Here is a 26,665-nt window from a genome sequence, read left to right as displayed (position 1 = left end):
AAAAATAGAGAACAGAGATAGAATAGTGAGTAGACTAAATGTAAAAATAGAGAACAGAGATAGAATAGTGACCCGACAAAATGTAAAAATAGAGAACAGAGATAGAATAGTGACCTGACAAAATGTAAAAATAGAGAACAGAGATAGAATAAGTGACCCGACAAAATGTAAAAAATAAAGAACAGAGATAGAATAGTGACCCGACAAAATTTTAAATAAAGAACAGAGATAGAATAGTGACCCGACAAAATTTTAAATAAAGAACAGAGATAGAATAGTGACCTGACAAAATGTAAAAAATAAAGAACAGAGATATAATAGTGACCTGACAAAATTTTAAATAAAGAACAGAGATAGAATAGTGACCTGACAAAATTTAAAAATAGAGAACAGAGATAGAATAGTGACCTGACAAAATTTAAAAATAGAGAACAGAGATAGAATAGTGACCCAACAAAATTTAAAAATAGAGAACAGAGATAGAATAGTGACCTGACAAAATTTAAAAATAGAGAACAGAGATAGAATAGTGACCTGACAAAATTTAAAAATAGAGAACAGAGATAGAATACTGACAGAAACAAAGACAGTTAAGTAAGGGATTTGTAAAAGAAGTTTTGGACTTTATTTTCATTGATGTCAACATTGGACTTTTATTTTAGTGGATTAAATCATCATTTATACTATAATATTTCCTGGCATGATAAATTTTGTTTCTTTTAATTTGTAAGCTAGTAGTTGCAATAACTCTTAATTCAAATTTATCATTATTAATTAAAGTCATTGAAATAGCAGTCTACACAATAACATCCCACAGCAAGCATTGGAAAGAAATTATATTTTACAATGTGCACACTTATATATTGGAAAGATTTTGTTTTGCTATGTGCAAACTGTCATATTGGATAGATGCTATGTTTTATAGGGGAAAAAGTCTAATGTTGGTTTGATGTTATTTTTACATTTGTTCAGTCTTTATGTACTTTTATTTGTACTTTCATAATGTGCTTGCTAACCATTGTTTCAAAAAGAAATGCACCAACACAAATGTTTTTCTCTTAGTTTTACTACAAAAATGTATTACAATGTACATACAGCATTAACAGAAAGCTTTATTTGGCCCGTTCTGAACTAGTCCCTATGATATAGCTTAAGAGCTTTACCATGGCACAAAATATTGTTTTAAATAAAAAATCTAAACACAGCAAGGAAACAATACAAATAATTAATATGTTTACAATAAGGCTTAAAATGTAAGTAGTGATGTAAGTGTCATGATTAAAGTTAAGACACAAGAAAAAAAAGTGATGTTAGTATCAACAATGAATTACAAACCAAAAAATTACTACAAAAAAATAAATGACAATCGCAAAGTATAATTATTTCTGAAATCAGAATAAGTGATTATCAACATTGAAACTACAAAAGTCATTCAATTAACACATCTGACATGTATGTATTGCTCTTGAGTTAGGTAGGTACAAAATAATGTGTTAGAAAAAGATAAATTATGTTTCTATAACAAGAAAGTGTATTGCCCTAAATGATAGTTGTTTCTATAACAAGAAAATGTATTGCCCTAAATGATAATTAAGCAAATGTTTAAATGAATCCAGTGGAGTTCAAACCAAACAGGACAGTGTTCACCAGCAGGCCCAAAAGGCCAATGTAACCGAAGGCACCACGATTTCTTTTGCTTGGATCTAAAACCAAATTAGGAAATAAATATGAAACATTTTAACAAGAATAACAGAATACAGATTCAAACACAGATTTAAGTTTATTGACATGATAATATATAAACATATATAAATAGCAGAATTGATTGTAAAGTATTAGAACCACTTGAAACAAAAGTATAATCCCCTATCATAAAGAATATGTGTGGGGTCAATACAAGTGCTATAAAGACACCATTAAGAACTTAAGAGTGTGATATTGACATTCATGGCTGGGAAGCACTAGCTCTCAGTCGCTCCTCCAGGGATGAAGCCTTTAGTGTCTGAATCACGAGATATGAAGGAAGGAGGATGGCCAGCATGAAAGAGCGCCAAACCAACAAAAAGCTGACAAGAAGCAGACCTATATGCAACTGACCAAACCTACCCATGCCACATAGGTGGCCAGCCTTTCAAAGCAAGGATTGGACTTTACAGTCATCTTCGTGTTCATGGGAAATGAGAAATATGCTCATCTATAATATCAAAATCAAATGAACTAAATAACTATGTTATCACAAAAGTATTAGCTTGAGATAGTGTCAACTAGTTAATTAGATATTTAATACAATTCTCTGATTCAAAAATTCTGTCCCTAAGTTTTCCCTAACAAATAGTTCACTGGCTCACTTCCTATCTATCAACTCCTTCTGAACAACTCAAAGTCTTCTATATGACCTTGAACTTTAAATATTGTTTCCACACTTCCACACAAATCAAGTTAGCTGTCCTCTTGAACTATTAAATTAAATAAATTATGTCTCTATCCTCAAGTTCAGTACACAGTTCAGACACAGAAAAAATACTTACAGTAGTCCCACCACATTATTAGATAACTTCTACAACTTCACAAAAAGACAGCACTTATTTAACACTGGAGTACAGTCTTAAAATGATTATGCTGGCAATGATTTTTTTTAAGTATCCATTTTAAAATATCCTCCTCTTTTAACTGAGACCTTTTTAGTTTTGTTATTTCTGAGCCAATTTAAGAGAAAGATACTTTTTTTTTCTTAGATAAAAAGAAATGGTTCTTTTTTTTTTTTTTTTTTACAATGTCTGAAACTCATTACATTATAATAATGTCAAAACTAGATATATTTTGAAAAATAAATATAAATTATTTACTATTGTGCCAATAAAATATTATTTAATTTTAATAGCTTGCTATACATTGAATAAAGTATTCAACTTACAAAAACATTTTAAACAATCTATATTTCAAATCATCAATGACAACACTATATTTGTCATGTGAGAAAAACAAAAACAAACTATAATAGTATTTAATAATTATTAAATAAAGAAATAAAAATAATAAGAAAATACTTTTTTTTATAACCTAGCATAATAGCACAAAAACTTACCAAATGTGTAGTAGCCATGAGCATAGACCACTCTGCTGACAAGCCATATGTTGCCAAGTACAGCACTCAGTCTCTGTAGAAAAACAAGTTTCTCATACTTATCATATTTGTTTATTTCACAAAGTACATCATATCATAAAAAACAAAATTGTAAATGATAAAGTTTAAGGACAGCAATGAATCCTACTAGGCATGTAAAATCAATAAAATAATAATAATGAGAATCAATAGTGAAAGCAGCTTTAGATTTTCTTGGAAAAGTGATATATATTGCATATTTTCTCAGAAAAAAATAATTAATCTCTTCAGTTGTGTTATTTTTTTCAGAAATGATCAAAACCAGGTTACACTGCAGTTTGTGGCTGAACACAGGTATGGAATGCTTTAATTTCTATCTGTAGTGGATCAGTTTGGGTTCAACTCTAATTTATTAAGTACTATCACTTAACTAAAATAAAATAACAGAAAATGTTGTATACTTTGTAAAATGGTATTTTATTTCCTTTCATGTGAAGTAGAACTTTTCATGCTGCCACAGTAGTTAAGGGAAGAATGACTAAGCTCTTCTAGACTAAAAAAAAACAACATCACCACTATCTTCTTAATTTATAGTTAGGTGTGGATAAACTGCCTCCTAGTACAGGTCACTATCAGTAACAATAAAAGTAGGTCAAAACAATTCAAAATGATTTAAATTGTTACAATACTAGTGATCATATTCTCAAAATAAGACTTTGATGATTTCTAATTAATATTAATTATCAGAAGCTTTCAAAAACTTCCAAAGCTTTCAGAACGGTCATAGAAACTATTAGTCCTAAATACAAAATTAAGCTAACATGTTTGTTACTCAGCTACATCTATTTAATTTATGTAGCTAAAAGGAAAATAAACTATACAGCAATTGTGTCAAAACTTACAGGCAACTGAAGTCCTCCAAGTAAAAGGAAAGCCAAAAATTGCGGATACACTTCCAGCCTTTTTAGAAGGAAACCAAACAATAAAGAAGGAAACAAAGATTATTGATATCCAATTTATTACACTTATGATGTACTAAAAATAAAACAGACAAAAATGTAACTTACGTGTTTTGATGAGCACGCTGTATACAGTTGAACTCATTGCTGGTTTCACTATATAACTTTGGATACTAGAAAAAACAACAACAATAAAAAAAAAAAACTAAGTTAAAAAAAAAAAAAAAGAAGATCTCTATACAAACAATATTATTTTAAGAAATTTCAACACAACTTTGAGAAGGGTTTCAATAGCATCAATGTCAAGACTTAATGCTCAGTGTCACACACTGTGTTTTCTCCATTTCATTTAGAGTATGACCTAGCCATTGCATCTTCTTGAACTGATATGATTTGCTTTCTTCTTTTTCATTTCCCATATTACCTGGTGTAACAGCATGTATTCTAAATGTTAGTGGGTTCTAAGTTCAGTCTACTTATATACTGACAGCACATCAGCAACTAAGATGTGTGTGTACACAGAGTCAAGTCTTATTTCAGCAGACATAATTTTATTATACAGAGTAGATATCTATATCAAACAATAAAAGTCATTCCAGCCACCAGCTGCTAGTAGTCATACAGAATATAAATGCAATCTGTATCTTAAAATCAAACAACTAGTCCAGAAAAGTTAGCAGATAGTCGCAGTGTGAATACATTTATAAAGTAATAGGCCTATCTGATTTTAACAATAAAAATTTATGAAATTTATGGTCATATATATATTATATTAAATCTAAGAAATTGGAAATAACAGGTGTATCCCCAATAAAAAAGGAAGATAAAACATAAGGATAATGGAATTAAAGCTAATATTCATATCTTCTTTTTTAAACTAAAGTCTGTAATAAATTAAAGGTTAAGTCCAGGTTAACTCTTTTCTCTCCGTAATTATTTACCACATTCTGGTAGAATCAACGCTGGTATCGTCAGTTAGGAGAGAAAGAGTTAAGATAAGTAAAGTTACACATTTTGACATTGACATGAATCAGCATAATTGAGCCTCTGTACATGATCATGATATATATATATATATGTTTAACTTCTGTTCTAGTTAACTTAGAAACATAAATGATGTATCAATAAACTCGGTTCAAAAAGCTCTATCTAACTATATTAGTATTATTACTATATCTATCTAACTATATTACTATTAGACGTCTAGTTTCATTGCAATACACTGAACTTGAAATCTTTAACTTTAAACTTTAACTGAACTTTAACCTTACTGTTAGTGTTAGTAGTAAACTTTAGTTAGTGACTCTTTGAGTGACTATCATCCAGATCTAGACTAGATTTACCTGTACATCATACTTCTTTCTTGCTTTCATTACTTGAAACCCTAAGTAATTTAGTAAAATCCAACTCTCTGCTACAACAAGTGCAATATAGCCATAATCGGCAGGTAGCTGGTAACCAGCAGCCATATTTGATGTTTTTGTTAGATCTAGGCTAGCTGAACAAAGTAATCAGTCTTGACCCCACCAAGTAATCGTGGCCAGAGAACGTCATATTCCGCCAAATAGATTTATTTTTTTTATATAAATGAAAATCTCATTTGCATTTTTTTGCAAAGGGAAAAGATCATCTTTCGAGACGTAATATAATATGCTATAGTGTATAGTCACTATAGAGATTCTAGATCAAGATCTTACTAGAATCTATAACTTAGACTATAGTCACTATAGTGACTATAATTATAGCCTGAGTGTTCTTTTCGACGCCTTCGTACATTTGGTCTGAAATGTCTAGATCTAGATCTGTATAAAGTCTTTATTTTGATTTGAAGAAAATTGAACATACAAAATGAATGTAAATCGATACTTAACTTACAAATCAGATTATAAAATATAGATCTATCAATTCTACTAATCTAAGTGTCTAAATCTAGATAGATCTAAAGTCTTTTTTTTTTTACATAATGCATAATCGTCAATTAATTTTATAATTATTTTCATTTATATAGGTCTATTTAATTTATTTACATTTAAATTTAAATGCAGTTACTTTGCAGTCTATATATTTATATATTATAAAAATATTTGTTTTATTCTTATATCTTTTAAAGCCAATGTGGCAGCATCACTATTTGCACTACAAACTCCCCCATCCCCGGCACAAAACTAAACCGAAAATCATTACATGAATGATGAACAGACAACAAAGTCAAAGTAGCTTAGCCCCAAGCAGGTAGATCTAGCTAGAGTCCAGACAGAGCTACACTTAGACTGACTTAGTCAAGATATACTGATATAGAATTATCTAGATTTATCTATGTCACACTGACACTGTGTGACATGTCTAGTACTAGTAAAGTCTAGTTAGTTACATCTCTAACATAATAATAATATTAATAATAATATTTATTATAGATCTTGAAACTAATAAAACCTTGCCCTAGCCCTTGGCTACAGCCTCACCAAAAAAAAAAAAAAATCAAAGAAAAGATTAAAATCTGAACTGTAGTCAGTCTCACAGTGTAGATCTAGATTCTAGATCTAGTGAATCTAGTGATTCTAGTCAGAAGTGACAGACAGTGTCTCAGTCACTCAAGTGACACTTACACTGTAATTTGTAAATCAGAAATGGTCACCCTGCCCGACTCAGTACCTAAATTCATAAAGATCTAGAGTAACTTACTGTCTTACATTTATCGAACAAGTTAAGCTCAGTTGCCGACAATTTTTATGTTTGAATTTGTGACTGTGTATCTCCGTAAGAATTAGACCTAGAAAAAAACTGATTCAACTGATTGTATCTATGAACTCCTCATCCATTTTTCTTAAAAAGTAGACATGTTTTATTCTATTACTTCTCATAGTTAAAATTATATTTGATGTTAAAGTGGGTCAGGTCGATGCTTTCAAACATCGTTTTACTGCTACCTTTAAGAATCTTATAATATCGAACATATTAAGAAATTATCGACCACACGAGAAGTATGGTGTTTTATAAGTGTTATAATCTTAAAATTTTGTGAAAAGTATGGTGTTTCAAAAGTGTTATAATCTTTAATTTGTTTGTATTTATACCATTTTCTTTTTACGCCATGTCAAGACAGACAGATTTTCGCTCATGCTCCACATCGAAGGAATCTATCAGCTCTGCTTAGAAACTGACAATACACATATGCGTAAGGTGCTAAGCCCAGTAACGCATTACCGACACATTACCGTACTGGTACTTATTTAGGTCTAAGCTATTTTGAGATACAAGGCCCTTAATAAATCCAGATATTATTTATTTGGGTGAAAGCCTAGTAAGCTTTGGTAGCCAATAGATAATCCCGCCCTCCCCAAGCCATTGCAGGACACAACAGTTTATGTGGTTGACCTAAAAACAAAACATACGCTGCTCTACGTATCTAGCCGCCGATCTAGCATGCTCAGTGTATGTAACAGCCCAAAAGTCAGTGCTAGATATTTTTTGATCGTGGTGGGGGAGGGAGGGGACTGAAAAGCTATGGTAGCTTGTAAGCTGTGTTACCTATAGATGTAGATAGATCTGCCCTCCCTGGTTGACCAAAAAAAACAACAACGTATTGTAGAGCACGTTTAGTATTTGTCACACACACAAACAACATATCTCTATATATCTATCACCCCTAGTGTTTGTGACCTAATTAGCGGCTTGACCGTAGGTACTCATCTGATGGCTCCTCTCCCTTTCCCCTCAACATTGTTCTTACTACAACTTGAACAATGTTTTGGGACTGTGTTGATGGCCTGGTTTACACCTGTGTGTTGCGCTATCACTGACCATTTTATTTTTGTTGTGTGTTAGTCTGGTGGCTGCGTTTAGATTGAGTCTTGAAATTTACATTGTTACTTTGCACTGAAAAAGTGTGAATGTTGGAGAGTGGAATTGTGTAAAAAGAAAGCGCGGGTAAGGGGGTGTAAGCAGAATAAGAGAGTGGTTAAATGTGTTATTGTTATTATTTTGTGTATTTGTGATGTTTCAAAGGAGTGTCTTTGTAGCCCATTATGACCTTTATCATACTTTATGGCAAAAAAAAACAACATATATATATATAATTTTATAGACCCGGCGCCACAGGTCTAGACCGAGAAGCACTACTGTCTCTACTCTATGTATTTGAGGCTGACATCACATTTTAATGGTCAATCAATTATTGATGATCTCTTGATTCAGTGTCTTGACTGTTTCTCTCTCTTCCCCCCCCCCTTTTTTTTTTTAACCTGCCAAAGACATTTTTATTTCAAAATACCATAATATCTACATTCTACATCCCCCTTTCATTTATTAATATCTCACATCAAGCACATGCGCTAGGTATTGGTTTACAACACATAATTCAAAAGTTAATAGAATGGGGCATCTGAAAAAAAAAAGAAAAACACAACTGGATATGTTCTACTTTCTTTATTTTATTGTCGTTTGTGGGCGGCTATTAGTATCGAAATATATCATCTAGTATGTGTGTCATAAAATCAAGCTTTTAAAAAGGGTACAATTAGTGCATATCGATGTAAATCTTTTTACTTAAAAATATAGCACATTTAGGGTAAACCTCAAATAGCTGATACAAATTGTAACACACGAGTAATTTATATCTGTAGTTTGCATTACATTATTTTAAAAAATAACAATTAAAAAAATATAATTTAAATATTTTGTTATCTTTGGGTTATATCCCTTTGATGTTTATTTTTAACATTAAAATGGTGTTTGATATTTTACGAAGCTGAGATTGCTTATAAAAAAACAACTATCAAACACCCCCTATTTAAACCTCAATTTTCATGTTTGGGTAGCAAGGGACACTTTAAACAAATAGTTGCAAATATTTCTCAGCCTAATTAGAAGCATAATATATAGGTTTTGTTGAGCTGAAGCATCATTGGCATTAAAAAATACCCTTAACCCGAGACTCACTTCACTCTTCCCAAGAGGTTAAAAAAAGTGATGTTTTTATACCAATATTACCAATGCACTTTGAATATAAGTAAAAAAATTATCCTCGGGTAAAAAGAAACTAAATATAACTTTACTATAAAGAAATGGACGATGCACAATACGAATGGACTAGTTTCGTCATAATCATCGAAATAAAGGAGAATTTAAAAAAATACAATGGGGTGTTCGATAAGTACCTTAAAATTAAGGTGTTCGATAGACGTAAGTTACTTTAGATCTAGACTCTATTTTTTTTTTTTTTATATACTATATACTATTTATTTTATTATAACCAAGACTAGAGAGTAAATCTTAGTTCATAAAATACAGACATTATTGAGACATCACTTCAAAAACAACAACAACAAATATTGACTGTTTCAGCGGTAGATCTAGATTCTAGATCTATTTAGAAAATACAAAAATAACAATAAACTTATCAAACAAAAAACAAAAGAGCAAACAACACAAAATAGGCTAAAAGTTAACTTCTCTCCAACCAAAACTTACATGTTAATGCACATTAAACTCCACATTGCTATGCCACTTAGTTGACTTAACCATGTAGATCTATTCTTCATCTAAGTATTCTAAGTGATGTAACTGTCAGACCTCCAAACACATGCTTGCTACACCCACTGTCACTTGTCCTAAGATGACCATCAAGATCAGTGGCAAATTTAACTGTAATAATAGAGGAGTCATATATATTGTTACGATCTTCTCTATTAGGCCTTCTGCAAACACTACTTAACAACACAACAGCACATCTAATACAAGAACTTGACAACAAGAGCTTCAAGTAAAAGTGGCGATTTAATTACAAATACATCGACAGCCAATTCAACACAATTGGCTACATCAAATTCAAATGCTTTCTTGTACTTAACAGAACTGCCTAACTAACACTACAAGTCTCTCTAGCTCGTACAGCTACATTTTCGAGGACTCAAAGGTACATCACAGTCCTTCTGCTATTCTGTCCTGGAGTACTGTCTATTGTTACACACTGTCGCTAGTCCGTGCAGGCTCTCGATCACATGACCACAACATGGGTCATATTTGCTTGAACTAGTAGTACTGTCCCTTGTCTATCGACAGCCGTTGACCTGTGTGATTGGCCTGAGTCGTGTGTATCAGTAGGCCGCACACACATTAACCCTTTCAGTCCGCCACTGGAGTTACTACAATATATATATATATATATATATATATATATATATATATATATATATATATATATATTTGCGATAATATGCTCAAGGTGTCAAATGATCTACATTGGAAACACAGGCAGGACCTTAAAAACACAACTCCAAGAACATCTTAGAGACATTCAAAATTTTGCAACTAAGTTTGAACTAAGCAAGTTTCTATTTATTTCAATAGCACACATCAAAGGGACTTACACTCCACCCTTGTCCCATTCATTTTTGCCGGATTTCACCCCCTCCCCTTTCCAATTTCCTGCGCTTTTACACCAATGTAAATCATCTCTGCCTCTAAAGAGAACAACATTGGACAGATCAAGTTAACTTAAGCCTATTTTATGTTGTTTGTTCCTTTGTTTTTGTTTGTTTGTTTTGTAGTTGATGAAGGCCTTGTGGCCCAAAGTCCTTTGTTTTAACTTTGTCTGGCAGAGTTACATATGTTAAATGTGTTTAAAAAAAGATGATGATTACGTCCTTATGCATGTCCCTTGGTCAATCTAGTCTTACATGTTAATCAATTACTTAAACTCTGCTACATCATTGGTTTTCCTAGCTGACTCAGGCAAACTATTTCATGTCAGTGACATTTTTTATTTGAATTTGTGTATCTTTGTAATGGTTAGATCTAGAAGCTAGGAAAAACTGATAGCTGTAAACTATAGCAGATCTAAATTATCTATGAATTCCTCATCCATTTGTCTTTAAAAATAGACTTGTTTTAATGTACGCTACTATTACTACTACTGATAGTTAAAATTAGATTTGATGTCAAAGTGGGTAAGGCCGATGTCTTTAATTTTGTTTCCTATAGATAATCCAGCACTCCACAAGCAATTGGAGGACAAAACAGTTGACCAGGTTTACTTAAAAAATAAAACAACAAAAAACATGCACGGTTCTATCTATCTAAGACGCTCAGTGTCTGTGATGAAAAAATGTCCAAAAGTCAATATACCATATAATATGTCAGTGCTAAATATTTATCTGTGACCCTAATATGCTAAGAAAGTTTGTGTATTGTGTTACCTGTAGATGATCCGGCCCTTCCAAAACCAGAAACCACCTGGCTGACCAAAAAACATTTGCGCAACTCTATGTATCTAGATCATGCTTAGTGTCTGTCACTTAAAAAAACCAATGTATCTACATATCTAATATGCTTAGTGTTTGTGACCGAATTAGTGCCTTATGACCCTTGGGACTTCCATTGAAGAGAGAAAAAGAAAGGGTGGGGGTGTAAACAGAGGATGTATAGTGCAAATTTCTGCATTTGTTATTTTTAAACACATTTTTTTTTTACATTATTATGTGTTTAAAATGACTTGTCTTTTTAGCCAACTGAGCTTTGTGCAAAACAGTAAAAAAAATAAAAAATTACTGACCATCCCCTCAATCACAATGTTGGTTACTTTAATCCTCTATCAATAATTGAAGTGCAAGAAAGTGATTAAGTCATATTTTTATAAAAATTGAGCTAGTTACAGACTTAATTAATCACCAGAATGCTCTGTGCACCTTCTACAGACTGGTAAAATGAAGTTAATGTGTTTGTAGTGTACATAGTGCCATTGAAAAAATGTACTGGTGGGAGCTATGTCCATCCATAGCCACTTTATGTATGAAATTGCGTGGAAATGACCACCTAGTTACACTGAATGGTGTTAACAAAAAGAGCACAATTTACCTGTTTCACTATTGCATTGGTTCTAGCCTTATAACATAATATACCATAGCATGTTAAAATATTTTAGCTCATAGCCCACAAAAATTGAAGTTTTCATGGATTATTAATTTTTCAAATACGTTACTGTCATCAGTAAAAAGAATTTTACCAGAGGAGAAACAACAGAGATATGGCTACATTTATGAAATTAAATAGAAATGAATTTTTTAAATTGAATTATATTAACAAAACCTTGCCAAGTGATTTTTGTGTTAGTATTTTGTTTTAATGTAGAGTGTGTGCTGTTAAAGTTGTTCCATTTATAAACCTCTGTAAATGATTTTTAGGGTTCACATAAGTAACCTTGAATTTTAGACCCTAATCTGAATTTTTTTAAGCCTGGAATGTAGCAACTCTGAGTAAATTTAAGAAAAAGCATTTTTTTCTCATAAAAGATATAAGACCAACTTCCATTCTGTTTTCCTTATGGAATGACTATGTTTATTGAATTTCTAAAATATGATTGATTTTTTTTCCATTTTCAGAACATCAATGTATGGAGAAGTAACTAAGTAGACTCTTTGGCCCTGATATATGTAAGTAAATTATAAAGGTCAAATTGATATGATTTTTGTTTATATAAGAGTTGATTTCTATTTTGGAACTTAGTGTATTTCTTAGCTAGCTCAATCTTGCAATTTGTTTTCAATCTATTTAATAGTTGTTGTTTTTTTTAACTTTGACTTCTGCTATTTACTGTTGAACTTGGGCTGTCCTCACTATTTTTATGAATGTGTATTTGAGTATTCAGCTGCATGGTATGTGCTTTCTACTGGCATCATGATGGTCCCAAACGATCCCCACCCATGACCATTCTCTGCCATCCTGCAGGTCTAGGCCTACATGTTATAATATTCATGATTGAAGGAGAATCCAAAACTTGTAAAACAAACTAACAATATATTCTTTTCCACAAAATTTACTTATATAAATATATTTCATTATATACACATTTTGTTCAATTATCTTAGCTGTTTTACACAATGAAATAATATTAATGTTTTTGATCATTGAGCCAATTTGTTTCAAGTGAATAAAAATTATTGATTGCATAGATGTGTTAAATAAATTGTAATACTTTCATAATGTCCTCATCAATTACTTAAACATATATTTTTCTACTAGATCTATACATATTTTAATAAACGAACACTGATATTTTTACAAAGCTGCTATCAACTCACTATGTTTGTCTGTCTGTATATGTGAAGCTATTTCTCTTATTATGTTTTGTAAAAACAATTTTTCTTCCACTTTGTATTCTCGGATCAAGTTGAAATTTTGCATAATTATTCGAAGTCAATGACAATACATGAATCAATCAGAAAATTAATCAATTAGTTTATCAATTAATTAATTTTGTTTTAAATAGCAAATGTGGGTTTATTCCTGCAGTATAAAATATATGGCAGTGATATTGCAGCTCTTTCCCTTTGATAAGCTTTGCTTTTAAAAAGCATTTTAAAAATATATTTAGCTTTTTTTTTTAAAGATAGAGTAGGTGCATTAACTGTTTGTAATGCATTTTATTTTTGATTTGTTAATAATTCTTATCTATTATAGGTAACATTGCAAGACTCTTCCAGGCCCAAACAAAAAACAAATCAAATAATAAATCATGAATCCTTACCTACGCTCTATGCTCTACTGGATCTTCACATTGATAACATTTCCTTTCATGACGCTGGTGGATGCCATTTTTTATTTAATCTATTCTGGTTCAAAGAAGAAAGTCTCTAGAGTTGAAGACCCAATATTGTTGACACCAGCCAATGAAATTGCACAGAAAATTCGAAACAGAGAGGTACTACTAAGTAGCTTTTGAATCAGTTAATGTTTTTACATTAAGATATAGAGTATTATGAAGCAATCCAGTTTAGGTTCACCTGTTTTAAAAGCCAATGGTTTATCAGGGTGTCATATGGTCAGCAAAATGGCTAATCTCCTTTACTTTTCATAACGCTTGTGATATCTGCAGATTTGCTCCGGGACATTGTAAATTTCTAAATTAAAATGTCCAGCCAATAACATTTTTAGTTCACCAAATTAATTTTTTTTTAGTAAGTTGCTTGAAACTAAAATATTAAGTAAATTAATTTTAAAATAAATATTTTCCTTTTTCATTTTTCAACAAGTAGTAGTTGGCTTATTTTGAGTTTGTTTCATTATATGTATGGTATAGGTTCAAGCATTCGCAAATTCTTTCAACTACAAAACTGTATCAGTTAAATACCAGATAGATCTGGAGGGGATCATAGTTTATTCCAGTTTTCAATTATTTTTTTTTCTTAGTAGAGGGTAACCTAGGAATATCTGTATTCTAGGGTTGTCCGAATATGATCTTTCCAAATCACCTCTTCTGTTTAATGTTGAACTATCATCTGCAGGTCCCACTGTTGTACTTGTTATTAATATATGTGGAGAAAATAACTCTGAAACATTGTAATGGAAGACATTTAACATTTAATTCTTTTTGTAAAGTGCTTATATTAACTTGCTCTGTATCTTTCTTGTATGTTTCTATTTACACAGTCAATTTTTCAACCATTTCTTCACATCCTATCATCTTCAAATTTTGCATACAAGCTCATGATCAATGACAACTCATGAATCAATAAAAAAAAAAAACTAGTTTGTTAATCGATTAGTCGTAATTAGTTAATTTTGTTTTTATATAGAATATTAAGAAAAACAAACTTCATGCTAAGGGGAGATAAGCCTTGTGTAGAGAATTAGAAGATAAGAATTGAAAGATAGCTATAATGAAGTAAAATAATTAAATGCTATTGTAAAGATTATATCAAAGACTACATGATGATGCTAAGATTATATTAAGGGTATGAATATCAGTTATAAAACTGTGTAATGATTTGTAAATTAATACTGTCTTAATCACAATTTTCACTGTTGGTGGGACAGAGTTTGAAAGAATTAAAGTCAAGAAAGTGATATCTACACTGTGCCATTTTATTTTATATCAGTACTATTTGACTTATATATCAACGGTTCCTCTGAATAACACTAAATTTTAATCTCTAAAATAATAAAAAGTAAAAAAAAAATATTAACAATCAATGTTTATAAAAAACAACACTAAAATTGAAAATTAAAAAAAAAAAAATTGAATGTGAGTTTTACTTCAACTCCTCTACTAAACTCACCCAACACTTTTGTTTTAAGCGTTGTTTTAAAAAAAAAATCTGTTTACTTTTTATTATTTTTCTGTTTTCACAACACTTTGTCTATGTGTTTCTATTAGTTTAATTAAGTTTATATCCCTGTAAGCCCGTTGCATAGTTCAGTAGTTAATTAATGTTATCAATCCATGGCTCAATAACTATAATGTAATGACCTGTTCATTAAATGTACAGAATCAACCTTTAGTAAGTGAAACATTTTTTTGTTCTTTCTTGTGAACTTTCAGTGGAAAGCTGAAGATGTCATGTCTGCGTTCATTATCAGGGCCAAAGAAGTGAATCCTCTCGTGAATGCTGTTGTAGGCGAACGCTATGATTTAGCTTTACGAGAGGCTCGAAACCTGGACTGCACCTTAGACTCCATGACACCTGAACAACGAAATGCAGAGTTCTCTGAAGAAAAGAAGCCATTTCTTGGAGTTCCTTTGTCAGTGAAAGAAGCATTTTATTGGAAAGGTGAGGCAGTTTTTATTTAAAGGAATAAGTAAAGAAAAGTACCTTGTGATCTATGGGGCAGATGATGTAAAGGTCACCTGTTTCTGTTAACAAACTGTCATGTGGCCTGCACAACAAACAACAAATGTCAGGCACTGATTAGAGCTAGGTTGACTCAGAGGAGCCCAAAACACTCTGAAAGTAAAAATCCCAGTCTTGACCAGGATTTGAACCCAGGACCCCCAATTCAGAAGCCAAGTGCTTTACCACTCAGCCACTGGCCTTTTTAAAGGAATAGCTATAGACATGTTAAAATACTATAGAGTAGAAAACCATGTCCATATAGTATGTCCATACATTGAATGAGCTAACACAACTCACATAATCAACATGTTGTGAACTTAATTCTCGTGACCAGTTAGTACTGTTACAAACATGTTTAAGCAGCAGAAGAATGACAACTGACACAACAAATCATAATTCATCTCCACATTGTTGTCACTTTTTGTTTCAAGATGTCAATATGTTTTAGAACTTGTTTTTGGTATTCTTATTGACCTTATTAATGAACCAATAATTGCTCATTATATTTTGTATAGGTATGGCCAACACATCTGGACTAACAGCTCGAAGACATATACAAGCTAGTGAGGATGCTCCAGTTTTGATCAACTTGCGAAATGCTGGTGCCATCCCGTTCATTCAGACAAATATAAGTGAAGTGTGCATGTGGTTTGAATCCTCCAACTATGTTTATGGTACTACTAACAATGCCTATGATGTAAGACGTATGGTAGGAGGCAGTTCAGGTACATTTATTATTTTTTTGTTCTAATTATAGCACTGCCACAGGAAGAATGTGACCCCCTAGCCTGTAGTTTGGACATCACTAATGCAATAAATTAGAAAATTGCTTAACTCTTCCTCTCCGTAATTATTTTCCAAGTTTCAATAGTATTATTCATTTTGCTCATTTGTATTTCACTATCCTGTTATGATCAAACTTCAATTACTTTTTTGTTTGTTATCAGAAAATGTTATATTTGGTATTCAATTATAGGAGAATGCATGCTCTTTTTACACAACACAAATTAAAGTTTATATGTCCAAAATCAATTTAGTTTAATGGGGGTCAATGTTGGCATTGTCAATTAGGAGAGAAAGAGTTAATGCAAAAAATTTTTTTTTAGAATTTGAACTATACTAGTAAAATTTTTAAAAAATTCAACTTACTTAAAAATGTATTCTCTTGATTGTACATTCTATCCATAAATTTAAATAAATCACTAGACAAATTTTGTCACTCAAATTTTCATGAATGATGATCAAATGCATGGTTACTTTTTTGTCTCAATTTGATTTTGTGACCCAGAAAAAAACAAAAAAAATTTAAGTAAAAAACTATATATTAGCAGTGTTTTTAAAAACAATATAAGCACATCCAGTGTCCAATTAATGATAGTAAGAAAGAAAAATAATTTTGGCATTTGAAAAATAAATAAAAACATTTGTAAGAATGAAATAAACACCATTTACCAAACTACAAGTCAGGGCTAGTAATGCCACACTGAAAAGTTAACTTTCATACCAAAATCTTTATATAGGGGGCACATTGGCTGAGTGGTCCTTGGTTTGAATCTCTGTGAAGACTGAGATTTTGAATTTCGGGATTTTTAGGGCGCCCCTGAGTCCACCCAACTCTAGTTGGGGAAAGCAAAGGTGGTTGGTCGTTGTGCTTGCCACATGACAACCTGCTCTTTAACCAGTGGCCAAAGAAACATGACCTTAACATCATCTGCCCATAGATTGCAAGGTCCGAAAGGGGAACTTTACTTCTTTACATACCAAAAATTATTAATTAGCTAAATTAGTTGGATGTTTTTCTTGACAAACAACTTTTTATATAAACCTTTATAATATTGATCATTGTATTTGTTTTTTTTATCAAAGGCGGTGAAGGCTGTATCATATCAACAGGAGCATCTGTTTTTGGTGTTGGCTCAGATATTGGGGGAAGCATACGCATGCCCTGCTTTTTTAATGGCATATTTGGACACAAACCTACAGGAGGTAAAATACATCTTGATTTTACAGATTTGAATTCAATCAAAATAATAAGTAAATTAACTCAATAGCTACTAAGCCCATACCTAAGCAGCATCTCTCTAAATACTAAGCAAAACAGAAATTGATTGACTTTACAAAATATATTTAAAAAAACATAAAACAACATCTATGAATAACAAAAAAAAAGAAATGGATGACCTTTAAAATGATGTATAATTTGAATAGGTTTTACAAGATTAAAACATCAGGTAAAGACGAAAATTTGTTCAAGTGCCTGATTTTTTGAAGACTGGTTGACCCCCCCATCAGATCTGTAATTTTTGGTAACCTCCAACAATTACCAAAGACCAGTAATGTTTATAAGTAGGAATTTAGTAGGCCTATACAATAAACATTAGGCTTATAGATAAAATCTGTAGATGTCTTGAGTATTTACTGACTTTCACTTGGTGCGAGTGAGGCCCTTAGTTGCCTGAACATGGCATCATGCCTGCCATCATGCTGATGTGGTTCTGCGTGTGTCTCAGATTTCATTACTTCTAGCATAACAAAGTAAAAGTAATCAAACCATTGTCCAAACCCTAACCCCAACTAGATCTATTTCATCAAAAGTTTTCATGTGGTAAATAAAAACTTCAAAATATCAGTCAAAGAAGATTCATTGACTCTAGATCCAGAAGTCTAGATCTAGACTAGATGATAGATTTAATGTTTACTTCACTCTCTCTCTGAATCGGACTAGATCTAAGTCTAAATGTAGCGCTAAATTCTAATGATCAATGTCTTGATCAATATCAAGTTCATTATTAGCTGTATTTAGTGTATTATTTGCGATTATGGGTCTAAAAATTGAAAGGTCATTGAGAAAATGGCCTGCGCAGCTAAGGAAAATAATAAAAAAATCACCAAATTTTGAAGGTCCAGAGAAACTGAAGCGAAAGATGTAAAAACATCCATTTTTTTAAACAAAGGGATCTATATTTCTACTTTTTAAAAAACCCAGCCAGCTCAAAATAACACCACGCGTCGCGCAGGAAAACGAAAGCTACGCAAATCACGCTGTGTGTTTGATGTGGCGGGCGCATTTGGATGCTTTAGTAGCGAGTGGGGGATGGGCGCATTTGGTCGCAGTAGTAGCTATTGGGTTAAACAATTTTTTTTCATTTCTAAAATGATTTTTATATTAAGTAATCTCATCAAATTAAAGACATAAACATCACAAATAAGATATGGCTTAGATTTTATATGTATATAGAATTACGTTTGGTAAATAAAACTATGTTTTATAAGAATATCATTTTTCCATCTTATTTAGGCATTGTTGAAAACAGAGGTCAATATCCAATTGCTAGTGAGAAAGCCAAAGATTTATTATCAACAGGTCCCATGTGTCGCTATGCCAGTGACCTCATTCCAATGTTAAAGGTTATGGCAGGGCCTGAGAAGGTTGCTAACTTGAAGCTTGATGTCAAGGTGATTTATTGAAATATATTTTTAAAACTAATTTAGTTTTGAATTTAATTATGGTGCCGCTAGAATTTGGCAAAAAAAGAATGAAGGAAGAGTTGAATTTATTTTTATCGTCTTTGTCACGTGACAAGTGACACCTCATTGTTCACAAAATGAGGACATTGTACCTATCTCAAATCAGGTCACACGTAACAACGCTTAGATGCCAGATAGAGGCCGATTAAAACTTAGTTCAAGGCTACAGCAGAGAAACATAATTAACGTAGGTTAAATTAAAAAACAATTAAAAGGAAAATTAAATGTAAACAGGTCAAGGAGTCAAGGATGGGTATTGAAATGTCACGGTTCTTTATTCTAAGGAAAGATATAAAAGAAGGAGTAGTACCTTGGGACGAGAGAGAGAGAGAGCTAGAAAGTTAGACTTAGAAGTCACTAGTTTAAAAGTAAATAGTTACTCATTTTATTGATCATAATTTGTATTGAATCCTGTATCTGCTTTATATATCTTTGTACATACATTTATTATTTCAAATTTGAGTTTAAAAATAATTAAAACTCCAGAAAAGCAAATCAGCACTTTGTTACTTCATTAATTATTAAAGTGTTTGAACTATAATCAAGGCACCTCCGAACCTGCATATGTCACAAGTTCATATCATCAAGATCATCAAATCAAACAAACATAATAAACATGTGACAGTCTTATACAAATAGAAGAGAAATATTGTATTGTATATAATTCACTGTCTTCCTGTAGGTTGAAATATCCAAACTGAGGGTTATATCTGTACCTGATGATAGCGGCTCACTCATGGTTAGCAAAGTGGAGAAGGAACTTGTGGAAATACAAAGAAAGGTAAAACGTTGGACTAAAGTGTGGCATTACTTTGTATATCTAACTCTTTTTAGACATTCCTGCAAGATTATGACAATCTCATACCCCATATTTCCAGCTGGGCAGGACAGTAAGGCATTAATTAAATACCTAACTTCTAGTTTATTGTCTGGAGCTCATGCAGCATTTCTCACGAATTTGTTTCTAACAATTGAAACAGTCTGACTTGTATATTATAATTTATTATTGCTTAAAGCAAAATCAAAAACAAATGCAGCAGTAATCAGAGACTTGCTATTTGCTGATGACTGTGCCCTAAATGCCTGCTCTGAAAACGATCTGCAGAGCATCGTCAGTGACTTCTCAAGAGCATGCTCAGACTTTGGCCTTACCATCAATACGAACAAGACTGAAGTCTTATATCTACCTGCTCCTGGGAAAGCCTACTAGGATCCAAGCATCACTATAAATGGACAGGATATAAACGCAGTGGAAAAATTCACATATCTTGGCAGCACACTCTCCAGAAATGGAAAAATCGATAGTGAAATCGACCTGCGTATCGCCAAGGCCAGTGCATCCTATGGCAGACTGTCTACAAATGTCTGGAACAGACGTGGTATCACCACAAACACAAAGCTAGGGGCCTATAGAGCCGTCATCCTCCCTACATTGCTCTATGCCTCAGAAACATGGACAGTGTACAGTAAACATGCAAAGAAACTAAACCACTTCCACATGACATGTCTGAGAAGAATACTAAATGTCAAATGGCAAGACAAAATACCAGATACAGAAGTCCTTCGAAGAGTGTGTCTGCAAAGCATCCACACAATCCTGATGCAGTCCCAGCTGCGATTGGCAGGTCACGTCTACAGAATGGAAGACCACCGCATCCCTAAAAGACTCATGTATGGCCAACTAAGCGAAGGAAAGCGCTTGCAAGGTGGTCAAAGAAAGCGCTTCAGGGACACCCTCAAAGCTTCTCTGAAGGCGTTCAGCATAGACCCAGGCACCTGGGAGACAGAGGGACATGACAGAGCATCATGGCGTCGGGCTGTGAAAACTGGCGCACAGGTTGCTGAGGAAAAAAGAACAACGCTGGCAGAAGAAAAACGCCAGAAAAGAAAAGCAAGACAAACGACACTAGCTCCAGCTGGAATAACCTGCCCAGTGTGCAGTTGAACATTCCGGGCTCACATAGATCTCACCAGCCACATGAGGAGGCATAAAACCCCAGTGCAAAGCCCTCAGCCCCCTGGATGACAAAGTGGTCATCATCGAACCATGATGGACTAAATATATATATATATATAATTTATTATTGTGATAAAGGACAGGGATACACAAGTACCACATTGCTGTACCTTGTAAGATAAGTGTTTTAAAATAGAGCAAATAAGTTTTGTTTAAATAAGTTTTGTTTAATTCTGTGAAGATGCATTAGACTTTGGAATATAGTTTGACATCTTGTATATAATATATTGATGTAAATCACATGTTTCATGTTCTTAAAGATTCTGTGGCATTTTACGTCTCGAGAGACGATCTTTTCCCTTTGCAACTTCTTGTGTGACTAAAGAGGCCAATCCTTAAATCCAATATCTTAAAGATATATGTTATGTTATTCATAAATCATAAACATTTATTTGCACATAAGTATGCCATAAAGTAGGCAGAAAATACATAGAATGCATTCAATAGTACTAAATAAAACACATCTGATAAATAGACAATTAATTATTGGTTTGATGTTTTTCTAGAATGAATTCAGGAATAGATTCTGTATCTTGTAAAGTCGTTTTTGATTTTGTCGTTAAGCTTATATTAACTCACTTTCTCTCTGGCTGGATTCTTTTTACCCGTTTTTGTTTTACAAAAAGTAATTTTAAAAATATTTTGTTGACCTTTCAGGTTATGGAATTTTTTAAGAAAGAAAGGGCGGAAGTGCATGAGAAACGCATCAGAAAGTTTCGTTACAGTTTAGAATTCTGGACTGGGAGAATGAATCTGGCTGATGACGGTCCTAAATTTGCTAATTTAATGTCTGGTCGTGAAGCGGGTCATGTCAACTGTTTTCTGGAGCTCCTGAAAAAGTTTGTATGTTTGTCTGAGCACACCCTTCCAGCCATAGCCCTGGGACTTTTTGACGACGTTCTGCCCAAGCTGACTGTTAAAAATGATTTGAAAGCTGTTGAAGTGTTAAAGGTTTTAAAACAAGAATTACTAGCAATGATGGGTGATGATGGGGTGCTATTGTATCCGTCTCACCCAAAATTGGCCCCTTATCATTCCCATCCAATCTTCACTCCCTTTAACTTTGCCTACACTGGACTATTTAATGCACTTGGTTTTCCAGTGACCCAGTGCCCACTTGGCTTGTCCAAAGATGGACGTCCACTGGGTGTCCAGGTAGTAACTACTCCATTCAATGACCATCTAAGTTTGGCTGTGGCTCGCACCCTTGAGAAACATTTTGGTGGCTGGGCTAACTTTTGATTTTCTGACCATCAAAATTTCAAATAGGGTGAAAAAAAACTAAAAACTGACATGCATTGAAGAAATTGGGCTTATACATTGTAAACATTGCTTCAATAACAGGTATTTCTAAACCATAGTTCATAAACGTAACAAGATTTTATTTAGTAAGAAAGCAAGCAATTAAGAATAACAAAAAATCTAAAACATTTTTACTTGTTCTGCCAAATGGGTCTAATAGAAATTCATCTTCAAGTTTTATATTAATTTCAAAGAGAAATAGGGTACAAATTTTGTTTATACACATGTAGACTGCTTTTTATCACCTTTGTATGGACTTCAAGATAAATGAAAAAAAAAAGAAATAATTAAAGAAATAATACAAACATAATTGGATTTATCTTGAAAGACAGCATATTTCCATAAATTTTGTCACCACAAAGGATTTATTAAAAATGGTGTTTGTAATCTTCAATTAGTCAGGGAAAATTATTTGAATTTCATTTGCCAATAGAGAAACATTTTGAGTGTGTTAATTTTTTTAAAGTAATGTTAGCAAATTAAGCTTTTGATTCCATGTAGTTCATGAAGTTACATCATAGATCAGTTGCAGAAACATCAGTGGCACTGGGCATGGAACTGAATAAAAAAACAGCATTCTTTTGCTACGTTTATGTGTGCTTATGGTAATGAATGAAATTATTTATCGTCATTCTGACACATATGTGATGCTTTGTATTTGAGAAAGTATTTGTTGACTTGTTTTTTTTGATACCATCTGTACATTCTATACACTTTATCTACTTTATATTGCATTAACCCTTGATTTTATTTCGTTAACGATTTGTGTTTGAAAAGAAAATTAAATTTGATTATATTAGGTCTTATCAATAGAACTTGACATTTTAGTAGGTATACTCCAGTTTTTTTTAGCAATAATTTTTTGTTCATTTATGGGTTGTCTTTACTTTACTACTGGTTATATGATTTATATATACTCTTGATTAGATGTTTTGTGGTTGCAAGAATATTTTTTAAACCTTGTCTATATTAATTTTTTTTATTCAATATATTTTATACTAAGACATTTTTTCCTCCATCTGAGCAAGTGTCTAACCTAGCTTTTCTTTTTGTAAACATCTAATTATACTGTTAGCGTTCAAATATAAATTTCATTATACATTTATTTTGTTCTCTATTATTATTAATATACTTATAACCATATAATGACCACATTATGTTATAGTATACTGCCATCAATAAACAATTCTGTTCAGATTTTATGTCTTGCACTTAATTAAAGTATTGATTTTGTCTCAGTTTTATCATTTTGAATGTTTGACATTATGTTATTTCTCGAAATATTTATTCAAGTCATTGTTTCTGAGAAATCCACTTTGTGTTTAAATTTCTGATGTTTTTTTTAGAGCTTGTGTTGTGTTTTTTTTTTACCTTTTCAAAGCCGATTGATTTATTTCTTGATTTTGTATCATACATTTATTTAAGCTTTGTAAAAAGTGGCATTTTCTTTTCTTTATTTCTATTTTTTGGGCAAACCATTCATGTTTTTTTTTTTTAAATATTTAGTTTCATTTTGTTTTTTTAAGAGTTAATTTGTTTTTGTGGCTTAAAATGTTTGTGGTAAGAATTGAAGACCTAAATTGGAAAGTACATCCCCACTGAATTTAGTGTTTTCTTTTTATGTAGCCTACACATTTGTTTGACTGACATAGTGTTCTTCTTTTCCTGTTTACTTTTGTACAGAGAGGAATACGAAGCAGGTCTTTCTAATGGTCAAAGCGAAAATGTCAATTTATTTATTGAAGACTTAAGTTTTCTTTATACACAGATCAACTAATGAACTGATTCTCGTGAGTTGATGCTTTATTTCTACAACTACGATATCCATCAATGCTTAGTTTTTGTGTTGTTTTGGATTTTTATTGTTATTTATTGATTTTGTTAATTAGCAAGGCAGCAATTAAAGAAGAAAATAAAGACTGTTTGGTTGTTTCTAGTTGATCTAAGAGTACAATTATTGCAAACTTCTCCCTTCAGACCCTAGGGCTCATGAGCTATATAATGGGAGGCTTATTTATTTCAACTAATACAAAAAAAAATTCCAAATCTTTTTGGATCATAAAATTTACTACCTCTGAGTTTGATTAATTTGCTGTTATACCTCTTTGATTCCCTTGTGAAGGTAACCATTAATTGGGTGAGTGTTGAAGAGAAACTCATTTCTTCATCTCATCATTGGTGTAACTCTTGTATCAGGGACAATAATTGACCAAGTACAGTTATTTATCATACACTAATACAGGATGAGGCAAACTTTCTAGTCTAAAATATTTTTGACGATGACAAAATACATTTCAGTCATACTATTTAAAGAATCATTGTTGAATCATCTACATCAAAAGTATATTTCAATCTATTTCATAGTATTATACTTCATGCATAATTCAGCAAACAAACTATTTCATATTTGTTGCTAAATATCAGTTATTTGTTCTCACATCTATGCTTCTTTTTCATGGTTATTAGTGGGAGTCTATCTTAGTCTAGATTTAACTTTTTTTTCTGGTGCCTGTAATCTCATCAATAACTGAGACTGGATTAGATGGAACAAACAATTTGTTCATTTCCTAACTGTATCACCTGTATGTATTATTTCTCTCTAGAAACATTGACATGTTTGTGCTCTGGTAAAACCTCTTCTAAGAAAGAAGTTTAGTTTTTAAAAGGAGAGCCATGATGCATTCCATCTTTCACTGAACTATAGATTTATGACAAGAGACGAACAAACGAGTGTAACCTTGTGTCTTGTTCAGGCTTTTGTTTCATTGGTTATTTGAAATGTGCCTTGCATAGGAATCTTTTCAGCTTTTCTGTAACATGCCTCCACCCATGTTACAGTTGGTCTACTTTATCTTGCCCTCTTCCCACAACCTTGTTCCACACATTTCACACTTGAATACATTTGCCATATACTTTGTGTTGGTGTCATTTCATTACATTCCCATTTATGTCTGGTTCATTTCCAAGTTTGTTGATATTGAAAATGACTTCCTCCAAACCTGGCAAACCCATCAGTTATCTATAGACTTGTCTGAGATTCATTACTCAACTCACTGTAGTAGTCAGTTCAGTCCAGTGTATTTGTAATGTTGATCTTCACTTAGTTTTATAGTTGATAATACAAAGTCATGTTACTATTTATTATCTATGTTATTATTTTGTTATATTGTACACAAGTGCTAGAAAATATGAAGTGGCAGGGGCATAAATAGAATCAAACAAAAAAAAAAGGGGCAATACACAACTAACAATGTGTAAAGACTGCAAAGTATTTCTTCAATGAGACCAGACATTTAGATGCTAGTCAAGTGAAGTTGTACTGAAATTACTTTAAACTGATTTTGTTGAGTGTACATGTGTAGTGCAATGTGCAGATTTGAAAACGAATTCATGTCAATTATTTTATTCATTTTTCAACTTTGACAAGTTCAAATCACTCCTGCTATACTTAATTTTCAGCAATACAATTGAAATGTGGCTATCATAAAAACTACACGCTGACCTGCTTTTATATAGATGTAAATTGCTCATTTATATGTTCCAGCAACTGTTGTCAATTGGTTTATCTAGCCCTGCTTCTTCAACGCCTTTCCCTAAATTAATGTAAAAAATGTTAAGAAAGTTTTATGATTAGTGCTGCGCTTACCATGCTGTTAAATTAGTTCTGCAATAATGTTTCTGTTCATTCAAATAAAACTAGAGTAAGATCTCAGCCTCGGTTAGGAAAGCTAGTGTTACAGTATTGTGAAAAGTCCCAGAGATGTTCATATTAGAAACAGTAATTCTGCATTGTAAACTCTTGTCTCACCGGGCAATGTTGTTGAGTAAAATGAATTAAGACATGAAATAAAAATGTTTTCACAAACGTTTGTCCTTTGTTTTGATGTATGCAGTAAATATTAGCAATGAGCAGATACAATTGAGCTATGCAGAAAACACATGTGACACTGTTTCATATATTATTGTTCACAATATTTCTCACACACCCATTCTTGGATCAAGTTGAAATATTAAACAGTTATTTATTGTACCTAACAAAACATGAATCAATTTAAAACAAGGTTACAAAGACAGTTTGGAAACTCAAAATCGGCCCCTAGAGTTGTCCAACAAACTAATAGCATCTTTTCCCCTTTCGGAGGCGCTA

The 26,665-nt window shown here is 32.2% G+C and overlaps 2 protein-coding genes across 3 annotated transcripts; one reads left to right on the top strand and one right to left on the bottom strand.

Annotated features, from left to right (window-relative positions):
* Nucleotides 1–1,050: 1,050 nt before the first annotated feature.
* LOC106056449 (microsomal glutathione S-transferase 3-like) lies at nucleotides 1,051–5,611 on the bottom strand. Its single transcript, XM_013213197.2, has 5 exons — nucleotides 5,406–5,611; nucleotides 4,171–4,235; nucleotides 4,006–4,063; nucleotides 3,086–3,158; nucleotides 1,051–1,703 (listed from the first exon to the last, which is right to left on the bottom strand). The coding sequence occupies exons 1-5, from the start codon at nucleotides 5,529–5,531 to the stop codon at nucleotides 1,603–1,605; spliced, it is 423 nt and encodes a 140-aa protein (XP_013068651.1). The 5' UTR covers nucleotides 5,532–5,611; the 3' UTR covers nucleotides 1,051–1,602.
* On the top strand, nucleotides 3,378–26,383 carry LOC106056448 (fatty-acid amide hydrolase 2-like). Of its 2 annotated transcripts, none has more exons than XM_013213195.2 (9): nucleotides 3,378–3,457; nucleotides 12,441–12,491; nucleotides 13,519–13,759; nucleotides 15,380–15,608; nucleotides 16,187–16,396; nucleotides 17,538–17,657; nucleotides 18,970–19,127; nucleotides 19,882–19,980; nucleotides 21,874–26,383. In XM_013213195.2, the coding sequence occupies exons 3-9, from the start codon at nucleotides 13,574–13,576 to the stop codon at nucleotides 22,456–22,458; spliced, it is 1,587 nt and encodes a 528-aa protein (XP_013068649.2). In that variant the 5' UTR covers nucleotides 3,378–3,457; nucleotides 12,441–12,491; nucleotides 13,519–13,573; the 3' UTR covers nucleotides 22,459–26,383. The 2 variants fall into 2 exon arrangements, with proteins under 2 accessions (XP_013068649.2, XP_013068648.2); XM_013213194.2 differs by lacking the exon at nucleotides 3,378–3,457 and adding an exon at nucleotides 6,172–6,294.
* The last annotated feature ends 282 nt before the right edge of the window (nucleotides 26,384–26,665 follow it).

This window comes from Biomphalaria glabrata, chromosome 6 (assembly GCF_947242115.1).
Source record: "Biomphalaria glabrata chromosome 6, xgBioGlab47.1, whole genome shotgun sequence".
Taxonomy (NCBI): domain Eukaryota; kingdom Metazoa; phylum Mollusca; class Gastropoda; family Planorbidae; genus Biomphalaria; species Biomphalaria glabrata.
Note: the sequence above shows the minus strand (reverse complement) of the source record. Positions and strands in the feature narration are given on the sequence as shown.

Excerpts from the sequence above, each read along its gene's own strand:
- LOC106056449 (XM_013213197.2), bottom strand. The coding sequence starts at position 5,531 with ATGGCTGCTGGTTACCAGCTACCTGCCGATTATGGCTATATTGCACTT. Across the intron at positions 4,236-5,405 it reads GAAAGAAGTATGATGTACAG|TATCCAAAGTTATATAGTGA; the intron begins GTAAATCTAGTC and ends TGTTTTTTCTAG. Across the intron at positions 3,159-4,005 it reads TTGGAGGACTTCAGTTGCCT|AGACTGAGTGCTGTACTTGG; the intron begins GTAAGTTTTGAC and ends GTTTTTCTACAG.
- LOC106056448 (XM_013213195.2), top strand. The coding sequence starts at position 13,574 with ATGAATCCTTACCTACGCTCTATGCTCTACTGGATCTTCACATTGATA. Across the intron at positions 15,609-16,186 it reads AGAAGCATTTTATTGGAAAG|GTATGGCCAACACATCTGGA; the intron begins GTGAGGCAGTTT and ends TATTTTGTATAG. Across the intron at positions 17,658-18,969 it reads TGGACACAAACCTACAGGAG|GCATTGTTGAAAACAGAGGT; the intron begins GTAAAATACATC and ends CATCTTATTTAG.